The sequence below is a fragment of the Morone saxatilis genome, unplaced genomic scaffold (genome assembly GCF_004916995.1).
Source record: "Morone saxatilis isolate NCDOM2014 unplaced genomic scaffold, NCSU_SB_2.0 Contig3, whole genome shotgun sequence".
Classification (NCBI taxonomy): domain Eukaryota; kingdom Metazoa; phylum Chordata; class Actinopteri; family Moronidae; genus Morone; species Morone saxatilis.
In genome coordinates this window covers 22,228,640-22,247,473 of record NW_023339873.1, presented here as the reverse complement: position 1 = coordinate 22,247,473, position 18,834 = coordinate 22,228,640, and the positions used below count along the sequence as shown (strand labels likewise).

The 18,834-nt window shown below is 40.3% G+C and overlaps 1 protein-coding gene across 1 annotated transcript in view; it reads left to right on the top strand.

Annotated features, from left to right (window-relative positions):
- atp10d (ATPase phospholipid transporting 10D) overlaps positions 1–18,834 on the top strand; it is a gene marked incomplete in the record, with an annotated part of 30,481 nt that overhangs the window by 6,327 nt on the left and 5,320 nt on the right. The window contains 9 exon segments of the mRNA XM_035673751.1: positions 1,292–1,629; positions 2,506–2,700; positions 11,164–11,368; positions 12,922–13,007; positions 13,347–13,453; positions 15,407–15,538; positions 15,699–15,811; positions 15,957–16,209; positions 16,800–17,014. Of these exon segments, the coding sequence (XP_035529644.1) occupies positions 1,343–1,629; positions 2,506–2,700; positions 11,164–11,368; positions 12,922–13,007; positions 13,347–13,453; positions 15,407–15,538; positions 15,699–15,811; positions 15,957–16,209; positions 16,800–17,014 (1,593 nt within the window).

Genomic DNA, 18,834 nt, shown 5'->3' with positions numbered 1-18,834 from the left:
GTCAGTACATCACGGTGAGAGAAAAGCTTTCAGACTGTTTAGGAGGAGCTGATTTTCCAATGCCACCCTAGTGGCAAAACAATGTGTAAGACTTTGTAAATGTAAGTTTGGCTGTCACTTAGCGATGACCAAACCATGCAGTATACCTGCTTTTGTGTCGGTGTAATGTTAGACAGCTCATTAGAATAAAGCATTGTTAGGTCAGGTGTCTCTATGTAAGGCCACTCACATGTCCCGTCCTGTTGCTACAGTTCCTACTTCCTCTGCCTAAGGGCTTCGTAAACAAGACATAAGCAGTTGTGGAAACATGTCGGAAAATGTTTTATTCCAGAATTACTGGAGGCCTGCTGCATCACATGCTCAAACATCAGCCCCTCTGTGTTGCGTTCCCCTCTGGGTTTGTGTTGTAAACAAGGCAGGGTTACACTGACATGGTCTGTGGGTTGTTCAAAAGACTTGACATGGATGAATCATTTGGAAGAAAGTTTCTCTCCAACCTTTACTGTGTTCACCACCATTCTTTGTCTTTGTAACCTTATTTCCAGGTACAATGTTGATAACAAAATTTTTTTAACATCCAGCCCCAACCCAATTTTTTATACACATTATCTGCATGGAAACCACAGTATGGTTTTGGCTATAAGTAAAGATTACTTCTATGGCAAATAAGTTATGGTTAAAATATAGTCATGGTTAGGTAGTGTGAAAGTCATATTTCATATTTAAACAGAAGTAAAATAAGCTTTGAAGTCTTTTTGCAGTGTTTCTCCAACACAGTTTCAAATTTGTCACTGTTCTCCCGGGATATTAGTTTGTTTTCCAGGTTTTTTTTTTCTTCTGCTGAATTACTCAAAATTTGTCTAAAATTTGCGATACATTTGGATCGAAACACAGCTAATCACTGATGTGCACAGGATACACAAACAGGATGCAGAGTTCTCTGTGCAGTCTGGCTGCCACAGGCACTGCTCAGGGACAGCCAGACAGGACTTTATCTCTAGTTCTCACAGTATATCTATAGTGTATCATGGGGAACACTACAACACTCTCATACAGAAACACAACGCTGTACCTGCATAATTGGATTGTGAACATAAATACTGTAAACCAACTTCTGAATGTTAATTGTGAATAATATAATAATAAAGACAGACTAAAACATTGTTGGTTTGGGTCTTTTTATGGGATTTGTTGACAATTACAAACATATAGAACATCAGACTGATCCTTGGAACTTGCAGACAGCATGGATAACAAGCCCCTTAATGATTTTGTGTTTTTCTCTCTGCAGGATGAGGACATTGTGAACTCTCGCAGGTCAGCTAGCGCCTCTGCCGCGTAGATGGAGCGGCTCCACTGGGTGCAGCATCGCTGTCGGCAGCTGCTGGCAGGAGACTCGGGGCGAGGCTGGTACTCTTCCCCCGATGGGCTGCCCAACAAAAGCTCACTGGACGCCCACAGCTCCCCGCATAGAGTCATCGGGAAGCGGAGAACGGTGTTTGCCCGCCACGGGCCCCACCAGCAGGAGTACGAAGCCGTCTCCAAAAGCTACAAGGGCAATGCCATCCGCACTACCAAATACAGCCTGTTGACTTTCATCCCCATGAACCTGTTCCAGCAGTTCCACAGGTCAGATTTTTATTTTTACAAGCAGCACAAAATACATTTTAATTTCATTTTCCATTATGCAGGAAACCATCTAACTTTGATAAAGCTTATTTAAATTGAAACCCTTGATTTAACCCCTAAACCCTAACCCTGCAAGTTTTAGGCCATTTAGGAAGCATACAGTTTTCGTATATACTAACTACTTTCCAAAGAATGCAGTGTTCTGCATGTTGGAATGTGTTCCTCTAGGCAGCCTTTTGATTTCCCACGTTCCCAGGTTCATCATGTTCCAAGTCGCTGTAGATTATAATGATGCAGGTTAAACATCTGAATGAGAATGAAATCGTTCATTTTGTTTCTTTCCAATTGAATGGACCCACAGTTCAGACATTTAGTGCTGCAAAACAACCCTAAACGAACTGAAATTGTGTCCCATTTCACGTGTGACTTTCTCTGCCTTTGTCCTCATTTCAAGATCAAATTCACCACATGCAGCTTTTATCAACATTTACACAGCCATTGTATTCTTTTAGGTATTCACTGTCCCAGAATTTGTTGCACATTGGTTTAGTTTTGGTCTCTTAAATGAGTGGAAATGATGACAATCCTATAGAGAATCTGAATTTCTTTATACAACCCTGCGCTGTAAAATGACAATTGAATTACCCAGTATGCTTGTATAAACTGTCTGTGCTGTCACTTGGGAGAAGGCCATCCATTTAACAGCTGCTGAGATATTTCAGTTCGATCCAGAGTGGTTGACTGACCAACCGACAGACAAGAGATGCATTCTGCTCTGCTAGTACACCATTGGAAATGGTCTGGTAGCACTTGGTTGCACTTCCACAGCCTCTTTTGTGCATTTACTAATTTGCAGCTTTGGGCCTTTCTTTGTAGGGCTGCCAACCTGTACTTCCTGTTTCTGGCGTTACTGAACTGGGTGCCAGTTGTTGAAGCCTTTCAGAAGGAAATTACCATGATTCCTCTGCTGGTGGTTCTCACTGTTATCGCCATCAAAGATGCCCTGGAAGATTACAGACGCTACCTGTTCGACAAGAAGGTCAACAACAACGTAGTGCAAGTGTTCTGTGGGTGAGTGAACCTCTAACCTTTCTGAATGGCTATGAGACACTATGGGCTCTATTTGCACTACAGCGCAATTGACTTTGTACACTGGCGCTTGTATAAGTTTACTATTTTTGCATCGACTGCACATTGGAATTTTCCCTCCACCGCGCAGTCCTTAAATTTAGGGAAGAGTTGCGCTCCGGGGGCGTTCAGCGAAAAGAGGGAGGCGTTGTTCCGGCGCAAACGTTCCCTGTGCTGTTTTACTGTTTGCAGAACATTCCGCCACAGACCAGGAAAAACCTAGTCTAAAGTCAGTGGGGCTTATTCAGATGGCTATTTTAAGGGGCGCAGACTTGAGTGGATGCGCCTGATGAGCCACGCAAACATCGCCGGACCAGCTCCCCGCTCCAGCATCGTCCAAAACCGTTTCTGCAGCGAACGGCGTGGTCCCACTCGTCACTGTAGTGGGTCTGGATCCTCTGCACCATTAGGTGTTTGCGCTGCTCCTCCTCAGCTGGCCCTTTGCGCACTGCTGGCCGGTGCGCACTGCTCCCGAGGCCAGGGTCTTTTCCTGCGAAGCTGCTACATTGTTTTGATTTTTGTAATGGGTGTTACATTTATTTCATGTCAATAATGTCCACTTCTCGGTCTTTTACGGCCTGACGGAGAACGTCGGTCTCCTCGGCTGGAGCGCTCTGGCTGTTGCACCATGGCAAAATCCGCCATTATAATAGCATTCCGCATGGAACAAGCGCGCCTGCTTTTAAATGGGAATGTGAGATGACGCTCTGATTGGTTGTATTGTGCGTTACGCCAAAACCACACCCATGAGTAATGTAGCTACTTCAGACCAACCCATTTTAGATTTGCGCCGGGCGCAAAGTTCATTTAACCCGCTGGCATTAATAGCAACAGCACCCGGAGACCGCCCACAAAGGTACTTGCGTTTTGCTTGACACTTGTGTTTCAGATCGGCAAGATAGGGCCCTTGGACTATAAACTGGTATGTAAGACCATTGAGTATGATCGGGCGTTTGAAAAAATGGTAGCAAGACAAAGTTTATGAGCTGAAATGCAAGTGAGCATTTCAATTATCCTGGAAACAGAAGCTCAGTTGGGTTAGGGTTACGGTTGGCAATAGAGGATGTTAGCGTAACTTAATCTGGATTGCTGTTTCAAAGGTACTGTATTACTGTATATAAGCTGTATTGCCATAACAAGAGCTGACAGCTAACTTAGTTTTTGTTGCTATTTGATAGCTGCTCATAAATAATAGGGGCAAGTATGATTGGCAAGTGTATTTCTGACCCTATTGCCCGACCGATTTCATATAGGGTTATATTTTGATTGTTTCTTAGGTGATTGAATCCTTTACTAAAGCTGCCAAGGCATTTGGAGCCATGAAACAATACCTACTGGTACCGTTACTGTGTCACGGAGCACCTGACTAGCTTAGCATCGGAACTTATGAGTTTACAGCTGCATGCTAAGTTGAAATCTGAGTGTTAAACTGCGAACATGCTCATCTGAACCACAGCTAAACTTGATATATGATGGACTTTTCTTATTAGCTCTGTAATAGATGTAATGGATGAGCTAACGTACATCATATTATAGAAAATGTTGCTCCCACAACTCTGCTCTTTACTGCATTAGCGATACTTTTTCAGAAATTAATCAAATGAATGGTTGTAGAAATCCGACCTTATACTGAAGTCTATGTCCTGAAACCTCAGTAAAACCATGTATGCAGCAGGTCTAAGTTAAAGCTCAGATATGATGACCTCTAATGGCTTAGGTGATTGGTCCAGTACACAGCAGTTCCAGACATCATTTTTCAATTTGCCAACCAAAACGAAGCTAATGACAAAGCAACATCCCCACTTTCCTAGCACGCAACAGCAACAATGTAGGGCTCTATACTGAGAATATTCCTACCATTGTATGGGAGTAGAAGCTCAAAACCTCAGACAGATATCTCAAAACCTGGACAAAAATAAAATCCAAACTATCTGCATGACCACATACCACTAGTTCCTAGAGCATACCCAAGAATTATAGGGCCATAAGTCCCCGTAGGATTTAGAAGGTTGAGTTTGCAGTACTGACCAGTCAAGCACGAGCCTCAAGACTGCAACAACTTGTCTCATGCATTCAAACTGCACACAAGCACTGCTTGTCGATATCAGTGCTTTAGATGGTAATTTCAGTTATGTAGTGACTTCATGACTAGTGCAAAAAAACAAAACAAAAAAGAACAATGAGAAAAAGATGCATGACAGGCAGAGTGAGCAGGAGAAGGAACTGAACTTAGATTCATTATTTTGGCAGGCTTCTCTTTCTGGCATATTCAGCCTCTACACATTTCCTCTTCAAATGGACAGAACAGTACCTTACAGATTACATGATTAAGATTAAGATCTTGTAAGATGCTCAAAAACCTCTCTCAGTTATTCAGTGTGGTAAAACACTGGCCATATATATTATTGTACTGAATTTCCAGAAAAGTTAAGCCAATGTGGAAGTGTTTTAAACCTGCATTCTTTCTAATGGCCTACAGAGGGGGAACTCACTCGACTGGCTGTAAAAATAAGTCAGTGTATGTAAGTTTATAAGAAAAAGAGCTGACTTCTTTCTTGATTTATGAGCTCAGTAAACCGTTTCCTAATGAGTTTATGGTCTCAATCTCTAGTTTCAGTCTTCTTCCATACAACATAATGTTCATTTAGTAAATTATGGTCCCATTTAGAAAAAAATAGACTATACAGCAGGGTATGCTTTAGGGCTACCTTGTGATTTTGTTTTTATCCAGGCCTGGTGGATTCCTGCAAATACTAGTAGGAGCACTAGAATGAGAAAATATGACAAAAAGTTATTTTTATAAAAGTTACCTACTGCAGCTTTAAGTTGGTAGTAGAATGAACAAATTACAGTTCCATGCTTCCTTGATTCTATCCTAAATCAGACGGCAGGGCACAGGTCGAGCAACAGAACCCAAGATGCTTCATCATTGCTTAGCTCAAGAGGAAATAAAATGTCACAATGTAGTGTTTAGCTACACTACCCTGCTATTTGGAGGAATAAATAGCTTGTCATTGGAGCAGGAACTGGATTTTAATAATGGCTACACTACTTGAACGCTGCTGGTGATTGTAGTTTAACTAGAAGCTTAACAGCAAAGCTAAACAACAATACAGATCTTTTGTAACTGCCAACCACAACAAGCCACCTGACTTGCTTCCCTATAAACAGGACATTGTTTCATTGGTTTCCAAACCTGTTAGAAATGACCGCTACAAAGAAAGATTCCTGCAAGCGTTTTCTGATCTGTCACCACTAATGTGTAGTTTTGGCACAAAGACTACTTTTAAGATTGTGGTTATGATTGTGGCCACAGTTAAAAGACCTGTTTGGTTACAGTCAGTAAAATAGAAACAAACAACTGTCTCTTGTGTCAAAGTCACACACCTTAAGACCACAGCAGCCCTAACCTCCTTCCTGATAGGTTTGGAAAATAGGTTGTTTTAGGCATTTGAAATAATGATTAATGCACGTTTTTTCTGGTGAGAATAGTCTTGTCACTTTACCCTGTCTCCTTAATGATATATTCATATGCATATATACTGTATGTTTTAGAAGGAATGCAATGCTGCCTGGATTGTTTTCCTTCTTTTTTTATCAACATTATAAATGTTTTGAATGAATGTATCTGTAAAACGTTCACTGTAAACCGATTTGTCTGAAATATTTGTGGCAACTAAATGATAAATATTTTATGGTTCCTTTTAGGCAAGTCACTTAGTTAAATGGTAAATGGACTTTGTTTATATAGCTTTACATGTCACATTCACAAATTCACACACTGATGGCAGAGGCTGCCATCCAAGGTGCCAACTGCTCATCAGAAAGTAACTAATGCTGATTCATACACACCCACACACCAATAGCACAACCTTTGGGAGCTATTCAGCATCTTGCCCAAAGACACTTTGACATGCGGATTGGAGAGAGCTGGGGATTGAACTGCCAATCTTCTGATTAGAGGCTCACTCTACCTCTACCCTTACTCTCTCTATGTTATTGTCAGGAAAAGATGGTGGTTTATAAGTTATGGATAAGTTTACTTTTCACAATATCTAACCAAAATCACCATCTATCCGTAACCAAAAAACGTTTTAGTAACCTAACCCTAACGACACATGGAACATTAGAGGCAAACCCTAGCTATGCTTTTTAGATATGTTCCGATACCATTTTTTTCCTTCCCTTGCCCAACAGGCATATACTGCTAAGCCTGTATAATTGCTATCATTGTTGTGAGGTCTGGATCAGGTTAAAACCCTTTGTTAGAATCAGAGTCCGAGTAGGGCAGGTCAGACTTTTGCTATTCCTTAAGAAAAACAGTAGGTCTCATAAATTACGTAGTATGTGATCGGTGCACAGATGCATCCTCGCCGACACCCCAATACCACATTTTAGGCAGTATTGCAGGAATTTCTATGATTATCAGAACAACTGTAATGCTTTTTCACCCACCTATCCACCCTGACCGCCCCATCTATGACTGTGTGGTATAAGAATGAAATGCTTCCTGGACTGGAATAATGATGCCAGTAATCCAGGCAGCCGTTATGTTTCTTCCAAAACTCATTTAACAAAACTGTTTAGGAGTGGAAATACTTAGCTTTTAGGAGTCAGACGAGGGATGGAATATTTCTATACCATCTACTTTGCCTCAGCATAACCATTTGGTGCTTGTTTTGGTGTGTTTATGTCAAATTTGTCAGTTGTAAGAGCCATAATTTCAGTACATTAGAATGTACAGTAATATCATATTATCAGGAAGACTTTTTTAACTGAGGTTTATTAAACCATACCATTCCAGTTGACTAATTGATATATGAATCTGTCCACTGCTCTGTTTTTTAAGGATTGTCTGAAAATCAATAATCATAATTCTTACTGCTGCTCGGTCACCCTACTTTCTTCATATACCTGAGTACACAATCAGTCTTTTGAGCCAGTTGTAAAAGTTGAACCTTGAGTTTGTTCACAGCGTGAGTGCCCTTTAGAGGAGTGGCAATGAATTCCTTCACCTAGGTAGTCAGTTATCCACTCATCCCTCCCATTCCAACTTCGTCTGTGGTGTCCATGCCTTTCGGGACAGAGCAAAAGACTCCACATTAGAATAGTTACAATTAAGGACAGCATGAGCACTGAAGTGAAATTACAACCGGAGAACAGTTGCAGGTAGGTAGGACTTCTTTTGGGAGATAAAAACCGGCAGACGGATCTGAAACCACTGAAGCAATGGACTCATGTTTAGCTTAAAACGTCCGTCTCGTCTTCGTTCAACCAAGGAGCACCTGCGGAAGAAGAGGACAGTGGTTCCTTCCTCCACAGAGAATGAAGAACTGAGTCAACTCCTGAAGTTGTATAAAAACAACAAGATCCGAACCACAAAGTATTCTCTCCTCTCCTTCCTTCCTAAGAATCTATTTGAACAGCTCCATCGCTTTGCCAATGTCTACTTCATCTTTCTTGCTGCTCTCAACTTTTTTCCTGTGGTGGAGGCCTTCCAGCCAGAGATCGCTCTGGTTCCTATCATACTAGTGCTGACAGTGATGGCTGTCAAGGATATCTGGGAAGACTACCGCAGGTTCAAGTCGGATCATTTTATCAACAGGCTTGTCTGCCAAGTTTACAGCAGGTGTGTTAAATGTTGCTCTCAGTCGGTTTGATGTGACAACAACCAATATCTAAGATGTCTTGTTTTTAAGGACCTGTATATTCTCCTTAAAGCCCCAAGAAGGAACTTTTTTTGTTTATTTTGGGCAGCCTTTTGTGTTTCCACCAACTTGTTTCGTCTGATTCATAGGAATCTGACCGAATTCAACCACTCTTCTTGCTGATGGTCTTGTTTATGTAGGTTATATAAATGCATTAGTATTAAAGTGAGACTGTTTCATAACCAGTTAAAAAACTCATTGTATGTTTAAAGTTACCTGTAGTTGGCACAAGTGATATTAATAGAAACAAGAATAGATGAATGAAAATGAGAACAAAACTTTTGACAAAAAAAAATCTGAACCTCAAGTTGTACTACATCTCCATTAACAAAAACTACAAGTTACAGGGATGATTACTTTCGTCATCTTTGCTATAGCATACGTGGTCAAAGATGGTCAAAGAAAATTAAGGTCAAGACTTTCAGTAAGGCTGCTCTTCGACAACAAAGTTTAACAACCAATCAATCAGTCAATGAACCTTTTACAGGGACAGGGATTGTGCTTCACTTCTTGCAACGGAATATGTACTTCTACTTGACAAACCCTTTCCAACAACTTCTCAACTGGAGCACATAATGAAGGCGTTGTTGACAGAAAGTATGACGAAGGTCTTGAGGAAACCTGTGTAATGTATTGTTGTAATGTCATTGGTTGGTGACATTGGTTCTGTCACTATTATGTTGGATCCAGTGCTCTCTGTCTTAATTGCCATGAATTTTGTATAAAGCCCAAATCCTTTCATTAAACATTTCACCTTTAGAAAAAATATATAAATCAGGTTCCTGACAATTTAATCATTACACATGTGCACAAATATGCAGCTAAGTTAAATAACAGTTTAAACAAGTAAAGATACACTTTAAACTTCTTAAATCATCCCGCACATCCACACCACATAAAACATAATTGGAGCTAAAAAAACTAAATATAATTTAAAATGGTAACAAACCCTGCTCAGTTGTAAAGAGATCACATAACAAATATTCAACACGTTACTTACTAAAAGCTGGATTCTGATCTAGCAAAACATTATTATTAGATCCTGCTTTTTCATTTTCATGAATTCATCTATCTGTGGTAACTTTTTGAACATTAAGTCAGTGCTATATTTGGATTGCAGTTAAACAGGAGTAGTTTATTTTGGATAACCTCATGACTTCACATTGTACGTAACTGTACAGTAATGCCTTGGCTCTGTCCTGCTGTATTCCAGTCATTGCCTGGAAAGGGTGGACTGTAAGTGTAATTATTAACCACTGATTGTATTCAGCCAACATGTAAATAATACCAGTCAATCAAAGGGAAGTTTTTTTCTTTCTCTCTCTTCTCTCTGCAAGAACAATGCAGGCCCTCTGTCAGCAAATACCACATATACAGTACAATGTATTTTTTAAAAGCTGACATTGTTTCCATGGTCAGAAGCCTAATTAAAGGTTATACAATATAGCCTTAATATAATTAATATGTTCACCTCCTGCTGTCTTTCTGCTTTATTTCACCTGAGGGAATGAATTAGTCCTGAAGTTTGTTGTACATCGTTGACCCCCAAATTGTTGGTCACTGACAAGAAGATATCAAAACTGTGTTCTTGGGACAAAATAATGTGGTTCTGTGTGATCAGTAGCTGATTAAAACTGTTGGTTGCAATCAGCTGGAGCCAAATCATCAATAAGCAGAGCAGCTGTAGAATGTGATGTTTTAAATTTGAGTAGCACATGCTGGGTTTATGTGAGTGTGTAGATCAGCACAAAAAGCATTTAGAGGTCCTTTGGTTTAGTTTTTTACTGTACCAAATGCTTTCTGTGTTCCACCTCTGCATACCTGTGTACTATGTTATTGGTGGATGTTAAAACATGTAGATGTGTAATCAGGTTACAGCATCAGGGTCAGGATCATAAAACAGGAGTTATTCTCTGCACTTTCTTCATTCTTGTCATAATGCAATCCTGGATATCCTTGAGACAGAAACTGTGATACCACAGTTCTGCCAACATTTAGGCAACAGATTTCACCTCAACAAGGCCTGGGAAAAAAATTCTTTAGACTCTGAAAATCACCATTTTAAATTTGTTTTAAACCTCTCTGTGCCATTTGATATGACCGATGCATATCTTGGACATCTTCCAGTGGATTCATTCGTATCTGCAGTAAAGATCAGTTTCATCTATGATTGAAATTTTTTCTTCTTTTCTTCCTGTGTTTAACCCCAAGGCTCCATCTTAGGCCCTATTTTATTTCCATTGTATGTACACTGGTCAGCCATAACATTGTGAGCACTGACTGATGAAGTGAATAAAACTGATTATCTGGTTAACATGGCGGTGTATGCTTCCACTGGGCTCATTCCATAATTTTTGTCTTATACTTGCCTTTTGTGAAATATTGGATATATTTTTTTACCTCTTAGGGCCTAACGCAATTAAATTAATGAAATGTAAATGCTCAAGTAAATACCTCAAAAAAGTACAGTACTTAAGTAAATGTTTATTTTCACCACTGACAGGGATCTCTCTGTGCCTTGATTGCTAGAAATGCCTCACAATGCACAATGCAGTGTAAAATACTCTATACATACTTTTTGTCATGTCATTGTATTATTTTACACTCTGACCTCAAGTTCACCAAAAATGTGTCTTTTCACATTTAATTTGCCTGAGATGTTTTTTCAATTTTCTGTCTCTTCTGTGTTATCCCATAGCAAGCAGAAAGCCTACATTGACCAGTGCTGGAAGGATGTGCGAGTTGGAGACTTGGTCCGTCTGTCCTGTAATGAAATCATCCCTGCTGACATGCTGCTGCTGTATTCATCTGACCCTCGTGGGGTTTGTTACATTGAGACCGCCAACCTGGACGGAGAGACCAACCTGAAACAGAGACAGGTCGTTTTAGACCTCCCACTGCAGGTAATACATTGAGTAGATTCATAGGTCTAAGATGCATCTGTCCCCCTCTATAGACTAAGGTTCCTGCTCGCAAAGGACTTGCAGCAGTTTAGAATGCTCCCTTTAATTTAGTAATTTTACAACAAAGAGCAATATTTTTAACCATCCTATTAATGGTAAAACAATTAAGATAAAAGGTAAGATCAAGTTGTTCTACAGCTAATGTAATTTATATGTTTTTTGTCAACCTGGCACCTATATTACCCACAATGCAACTTGACCACCGAGAGTCAAGTCAGAAATTCCGGTGTGTTATGCCATAGATACGTAGTTACCGCATTCTCGATTTGACGTGCATTATAAACGTATAGTTTTTTTTAACTAAATATCGTTTAAATCGTTCGGAACTTACAACGAACCAAATCTCATGATAATAGATTCAGAATGAATCAAGTTACAGTTGATTGGGTATAGAAGTGTGCATCTCTCAGTATTGTTAACCAGCGGATTTTGACCTCTGCAATATGGGGACTGCTCAGACGCATAGCGGTGGCATACAGCAGCAGGCAATAAGGTATCTATGTTTCTGTATCTGTGTGATATGCTAGTAGTGGCTAATGTAGCCTCAAGCTGCTGGCCTCAACCAGATATGTGGAGAGGGCTTCAGAGATCTGGTACTTCTTTCTAAATCCACATCCCCAGATTTTTTCAGCCCCAACTGAAGCTGACGAGATCACTTGAGGCAATTTATCAGATTACTCACAACTCCCTCTGGAGACTCCAAATGCTTTATACAACTTTTGCCATGTAGCAATACTTCCCAACACCTGGAAACACACTTTGTTCTCTTTTAATGGCCAGTTGTTATTGGTAGCCACCAAGTATTGTGTGGTCGAAATCCACCATATCTTCTTCCTTGATAAAGATAGAAGTTGTCTGTTTAAAAGTGATGAGGAGCTTGGCCAGCAGAATCCAGCCTATTTGTTCCCACTCATGTTTGGATGTGTCTGTCTTCTGAATTAGTTCTCGAGGCTGGATTTTATGGTGGTGTTGTTTTAGACTGTATTATACACTTCATTTACATTAATGGACCAATAATATTCCTGATTTGAATAAAGGTCTATTTTAGGCAAAGTGTGCCCTGGGCAGCTGTGTTATCTAGGAAAATGTCCTCCGTATTAAAGGACTTGGATCAGGGCTGTCTCACTCCAGGTGTAAAAGCACGAATGAATAAAGCACTGCTTTATTAGCCGTAAGAGAAGCTAATTGGCTTCTAATTAAAGGCAGCTGCAGAATACACACTCAGAAGAAGAAAGAAATGAACACAATTCAACAACAAGAAGGCAGTTGGCTCTCTTTGCCAGATAAAACAGCTGTCTGCCTCTGGTTGCTTCATTCTGATAAACATGTTTTATTTGAACTTCCCTGCTCTGCCATAAAAGAACAGCTAGTAAAACATGGAAAGTGGAAAAGACAGCACTCCAGGTGGGGTTGTATTATCTCATATCTGTTTGTCCATATGTGTATTCATCTGCAGGTTGGAATGAATTGGTGTTTGTGTGTGTGTTTTCCAGGGAGCAGAGTTGAACCTTGAGAGCTTCAACAGTCGTATTGAGTGTGAGAACCCCAACAATGACCTCAGCAGGTTCAGAGGTTACATGTGAGTTCCCTTTTCATCTTACAGTGATCAAACACATTGTCTATGTACACTTAAGAACACAGTGTAAAGAGGTAAATATATGGGATCAGTGTGTATTATTACTGTAAAATTGTGCCTTATTCTGTACTGCTGTGTGGCTACCGCATTAGGACAACATCTTGACATGTTTCCAGTGGAAATGCTGCAGTAGCCTCCTAGTCTGGATTAATAACAGTAGTCTGTGGTTTTAGTGATGTTGGACAACAATTTGTTAAAACATTTAGCAACAGTAAACCTGGATCCTGTTGTACAGCTGAGCCTGAGCTCCGGCCTGTTGTTTGTCTGCATGTTGTCCCACAGGGAGCACCCCAACGGGGTTCGTGTCGGCCTCCATAACAACAACCTCCTGCTGAGGAGCTGCACCATCCGCAACACTGAGACTGTAGTGGGCATCGTGGTCTACGCTGGTAAGAGCACAGCATCACTTCCAAAAGATCAGACAAATGGCAGTGCTTCTGGCCTGCTCATTGGTTCTGTTCATATGAACACGTGGTTTATGTGGGCTGATGTGAGAGCTGCCAATCCAACTCTGCCGTGGACTAAACAGACTGCCTGAAAAGGTGGGTCATGGTCTGGTTTGTGGTGTGAAAACAAATCCAGTTGCAGACTGCAACCAATACTGCTCACTTTCCAAGCACGGAGGAGAAACTATGGTGGCCTCAAAATGCTCAACAAATGCCCATATCTAGAGCCAGTAAGAGAGGGCTTCTCGGCAGCTTTTGGACGAGCAGCTTGAGCTACTAGCAGGAGGTGGAATTATGTGACCTTTAAATTTAACCTAAAGAATGTGGTCACACTGTGCAAATGTCTTACACATGGCAGAGATGTGATCGCAGTGTGCAAGAGACCACCTCCAGATGTAGTCTGGCTGACCCGATCTCATTCTGACTGCAACGTGTTCTGAATGAACATGTGTTCTGTTATAATCCAAACAGTTGGTGATGAGTTTGAGAGAGATTGAATCTTCTGATCTCCATCAGTATGCTTTATCATGTCATGGTGCTTTCTCTAAAATACCTGAAATACCCCACATGTGACCTCCAACTCCAAACCCCAGAAATCTTGTATTGCATGTTCCTATGCTACTGTCCACCCCTTCTCTCTCTCTTATGAACTTACATGTATAACTCTAATGGCTTCCAGCTTATATGCTTGTAGCAGCCAGTCAAGGTGACTGAGAGGGAGAACAGGAAAACGATTATCTGATTATGTCGCACACTGACAAAAAAAAAAAAAAAACCTAGCTCCATTGTGTCTGTTCTGAGTAGAAATAAAGAAGTGGAACCAGTCAGGTGAGTGGGAGCAGGCTTCCACCCCTACCACCAGCACAGAACGGTATGCAGGTATTGTTACAATTCTCATTCTATCCACAAAGGAGGGATGCCTGCCATGAGTGTAGTACACAGTCTGAACATGACACCCATCCTTCAGTCATGTCATTCTCTGTCTGCTGGGAAAGACCAGGCTGCGAACTACAGGGGAGCCAGGGAGAGCTTGGCTCTTCTTAATATGAAATGAGCTCCCCCGAAAACATGGTTTGGGAAATATTGGGAAGGGGGTTCTAAAATATAGACTTATGTTATTTTTGCCATGCATTTCTATTCATGGCATGTGTAAAATTAGGATATTATTGATGTATGATTCATGCATGAGGGTGATTACTCACTAATTAAATAAAGATACAGGCATGCACGCTATTCTTGCCAACGCCTTTGATGGCAATTTCATAAACTTCACTCACTTTAACTCAAAGATCTTTCTTTGTCCCACTCACTCTGTATACTATATATGTATATATGTCTCTGTTTTGTAGTCACTGCCCACAGTATTACAGGCTGGAAGTCATTTACATTTACCAGTTCACAGAAAATCTTCACCTCATTAATCTGGAATTGTGCCTCTCCACTTTTTTAATTGTATATTTATGTTTCGACTTTGTTTTATGTGTTTCAAATCTTTGTGCTTGTTATTTGCTTCTATATGCCGATGCTGGACCTTCTTGGTTTGGTTGTTTGGTTGGCGCTAGAATTTGATTGCCACCTTTCACACCTAAACAAACTGAATCAAACGGGCAAACACACCAGAGTTAGTTTGAAACCAGAACCAGAGTTTAATCCAACACTTTAGGAGTGAAAGAATCCTTTTTTTGCGAAACGATAAAACAGAATTTGAGATCATTGTAAAGTGGAGCTGTAAAGCATGCTATGTCGAACTATAAAAGTGATGAAACTATGAACTAGAGTGAAGCTTTATGATGTAAACTCCTGCTAAATTCTTCAGTTTTGCTAATGTACCTCCTGCAGTGTAATGCTCTGTGTAACTGAGCGTGGCTGTGGTCTGTTCTCCTCTTCCTGACTCAGGTCACGAGACTAAAGCCATGATGAACAACAGTGGGCCGAGGTACAAGCGCAGCCACCTGGAGAGGCGTCTGAACACAGACGTCCTGTGGTGCGTGCTGCTGCTCATCATCATGTGTCTGACTGGTGCTATAGGTGTGTACCCGCACAGCTGTGGTCTCACAGCGCAGAACAGCAGCAGGATTATCGCAGTGTACAGCTGACTGTGTAATATTACATTTAGACCTCTGGAGAGCCAGTATTCCCATGGTAACCTAGTGTGTGCAATGTGATAAGCTGCTCTGGTGTCTTTCAGGTCACGGCCTCTGGCTGAAAAACCTCAAAAACCCGGTCTTTGAGGTTGACGGGGAGACGTCTCCTGCCCTGGCTGGATTCTACGTTTTCTGGACTATGATCATTGTGCTGCAGGTAAAGTGTTAACCAGAGATGTGGACTGACTCAATTCCAGTCAAAGTTTTTGATGACTTGGTCGGTTTACAGTTTTACAACTGCAGTATTTGTCATGTCAATAAACACATCACGCAGGAGATGTAATCAATGTTTTATCCAACAGGTGCTGATCCCCATTTCTCTGTACGTGTCCATTGAGATTGTGAAACTGGGCCAGATCTACTTCATCCACAACGACTTGGCCCTGTACAACGAGCAGCTGGACTCCAGGATCCAGTGCCGGGCCCTCAACATCACCGAGGACCTGGGTCAGATCCAGTACCTGTTCTCTGATAAGACGGGAACTCTGACAGAGAACAAGATGGTGTTCCGCCGCTGCAGTATCTACGGGGTTGAATATCCTCATGAGGAGAATGGTAAGAGCTGATAATGTGACTGCTAGACTGCTTTCATTTACCTCCATCAGAGATAGAATACTCACTGAATTAGAGCGGAGGTCCAGCAAGAACAATGAGATGTTTTTAATACAGCCAAATTCAAAAACTGGTGTTCCCACAGGCAGTGTGGTGAGCAGCCAGAAAGAAGGGCTTTGATCATTGCGGCGTGTGCGGAATAGAGATGTTGTCATCCCTATCCTGCACAAAATATGTGCATCATGTCTGTGTTTTCAGAGTTGGTATGAATTTTGACACATATTGTTGCAATCGGGTGCTGAGGGAGCCATTCTCATTGATCAGTGAGTCTTACTACTATACCTAACTTCTTGTTGTTTTTAGAACACCTTACACGGTATCTATGACTCACGTCTCTCACTCCGTTGTGGGAGGCAGCTCACACTTTGAAAAGCTCTCAATAATTTAATCAACATAATAGTTTGGAACCCAGAAAAGTCAGTATGTTTTTTTAGCATTGCAGATAAGTTTATGTAAGTACAGTGTGTCTGTATTGGCAGACACCCAATATATATATATGTGTGTGTGTGTGTGTGTGTGTGTGTGTGTGTCAGCTCGGAGGCTGGAGGTGTACGAGGCGGAGAGGAACGATGCAGCCGGTCATTCTGTGACTCTGAAGTCGGCCTGCAGCCGTAAATCTCTCAGCTGTCGCTCCCTCAGCTGCAACCGCAGCTCCGTGTCTCTGCACACGCTCACCGCCGAGTCGGAGGAGGAGGACCAGCCGTCCAATCACATCCAGCCCAGGACCAGTGCCTTCTGCAGCCGCGTGGTCAGAATCTCTCTCTCACACACACACACAGACACACCGTAGACACATTATAAGTGTACCAGCCTATTCATTTGTTCTGCAAGCTGATAAACACTGATTACCTAGAATGTTTTTAGGAAGTTCTAGGAATGCATCATTTATCTCTGCTTATCTTGAATATTAAAGAACAGTTGAAACTCACATAATATAAGATTAAGATTTTTCTTGTTTTTTTTCAATATGTAAAGCATATTCTTTTTTGCAGGGTCTTTTTTATTGGTATTTAAAGTCACACAAAATGTAACAAATCACAGATACAGTTGGATGTGTTTTTTCCAACAGAGCCCCGTCCCTATAAGTAGTATATACTAATACTTACTGTACTGGAATCAAACAGAATCCATTTCATGAAGAATTACATGTACATATAACTACGGAGTCACTAAGGGGACATGGGCAAAAAAAGAAAATCTTTTTATTATTTTAAACCTAAATTATTATTTTTTTTCCCCTTATATAAATAAATTCAATATGACAAAAAAATGTAGATAAGACACAAAGGAAAATAGTAGTAGCAATAGTGAAAGCTTTAATTCAGATTTAAATGTTTCACCAAGGTTAACAGTTAAAGGGGCATTCAATCAAATTTACAATGAATTGATGGAATATTGATAGTTAGTACTCGAGCAAAATCAATTATTATTGATGTCATCAGGGTGATCTTAGCTTGCGCTAGAGACAGGGAGCATCTAATGAAAATATGCTACTGGTAGAATTGTGGGTAATCTAGGATCCAAAGTTTGATCTTTTATATATTAAACTGTAAATTTGATCTTTTGATCCATTTATATTAGTATATTTTATATAATGATAGTATGAGTTTTTAATATAAATATACTTGTTATTTTTGTTCCTTAAATAGATGTGCTTTGTATAAATTATGTTTTTTTGTAATACCTGGAGTCTTGTAAACGAAAAAAATAATTTTCCCCCTGGGATTATTAAAGTATTTCTGATTCTGATTCTGAATAATAATAATATGTATATATAGGTATGTATATATAGGTATACATACCTATATATACATACTGTACATACATACATACATACATACATATGTATATATATACATACATATGTATATACAATACAACACTTGCAACATATTCAAACAGAGACAGAATAAGGAAGACAAACAAACATTATCATAATTACGTGCTAATACAAAATCACATCATATTCGTTTAGTCTGTGAAGCTGTCGAATACCAGGCCTCAAGAGTTTCCTTGTGTTTTCTAGACTATGTAATATTGTTACCCTGGAGAGCTCGCCAACACATTACCAGCATTTTTAGCAGCTGTGACAACAGCCATCAAATATTTTTCTTCTGCCAGGTTGAGAAATCGAGAGATGAATCATTGTTCAGAATGAATAAATTGGGACAATTTGAGGACACATGTCTCTTCTTAATAAATCTTGCTGACAAATATAGGTATCATATCATTGTTATTGCACCAAAAAAGTAAATATGTCATGTTTTATATTTTACATGACTCCAAAAGAAACAGAATGGAAACAGAAATCCAAATAGACCTATTTGGGATTTGTAAAGGGTGAAATCTGCATAAAAAGCCCAACAAGTCACCATCCATTAACAGCCACAGTGTGGAAATCCATTGTATTTAATGAAAGAGAAGTAATGCATCATTTTCTTTAGCAGGCCTCTGTAACATGTCACCAGTTTAAAATCATGTTCATAAGCAATCCTCATCAAGTTAATAAAAGTCTTTAAAGGTCCAGCTTGTAAGATTTAATGACATCTAGCGGTGTAGTTCCAAGTC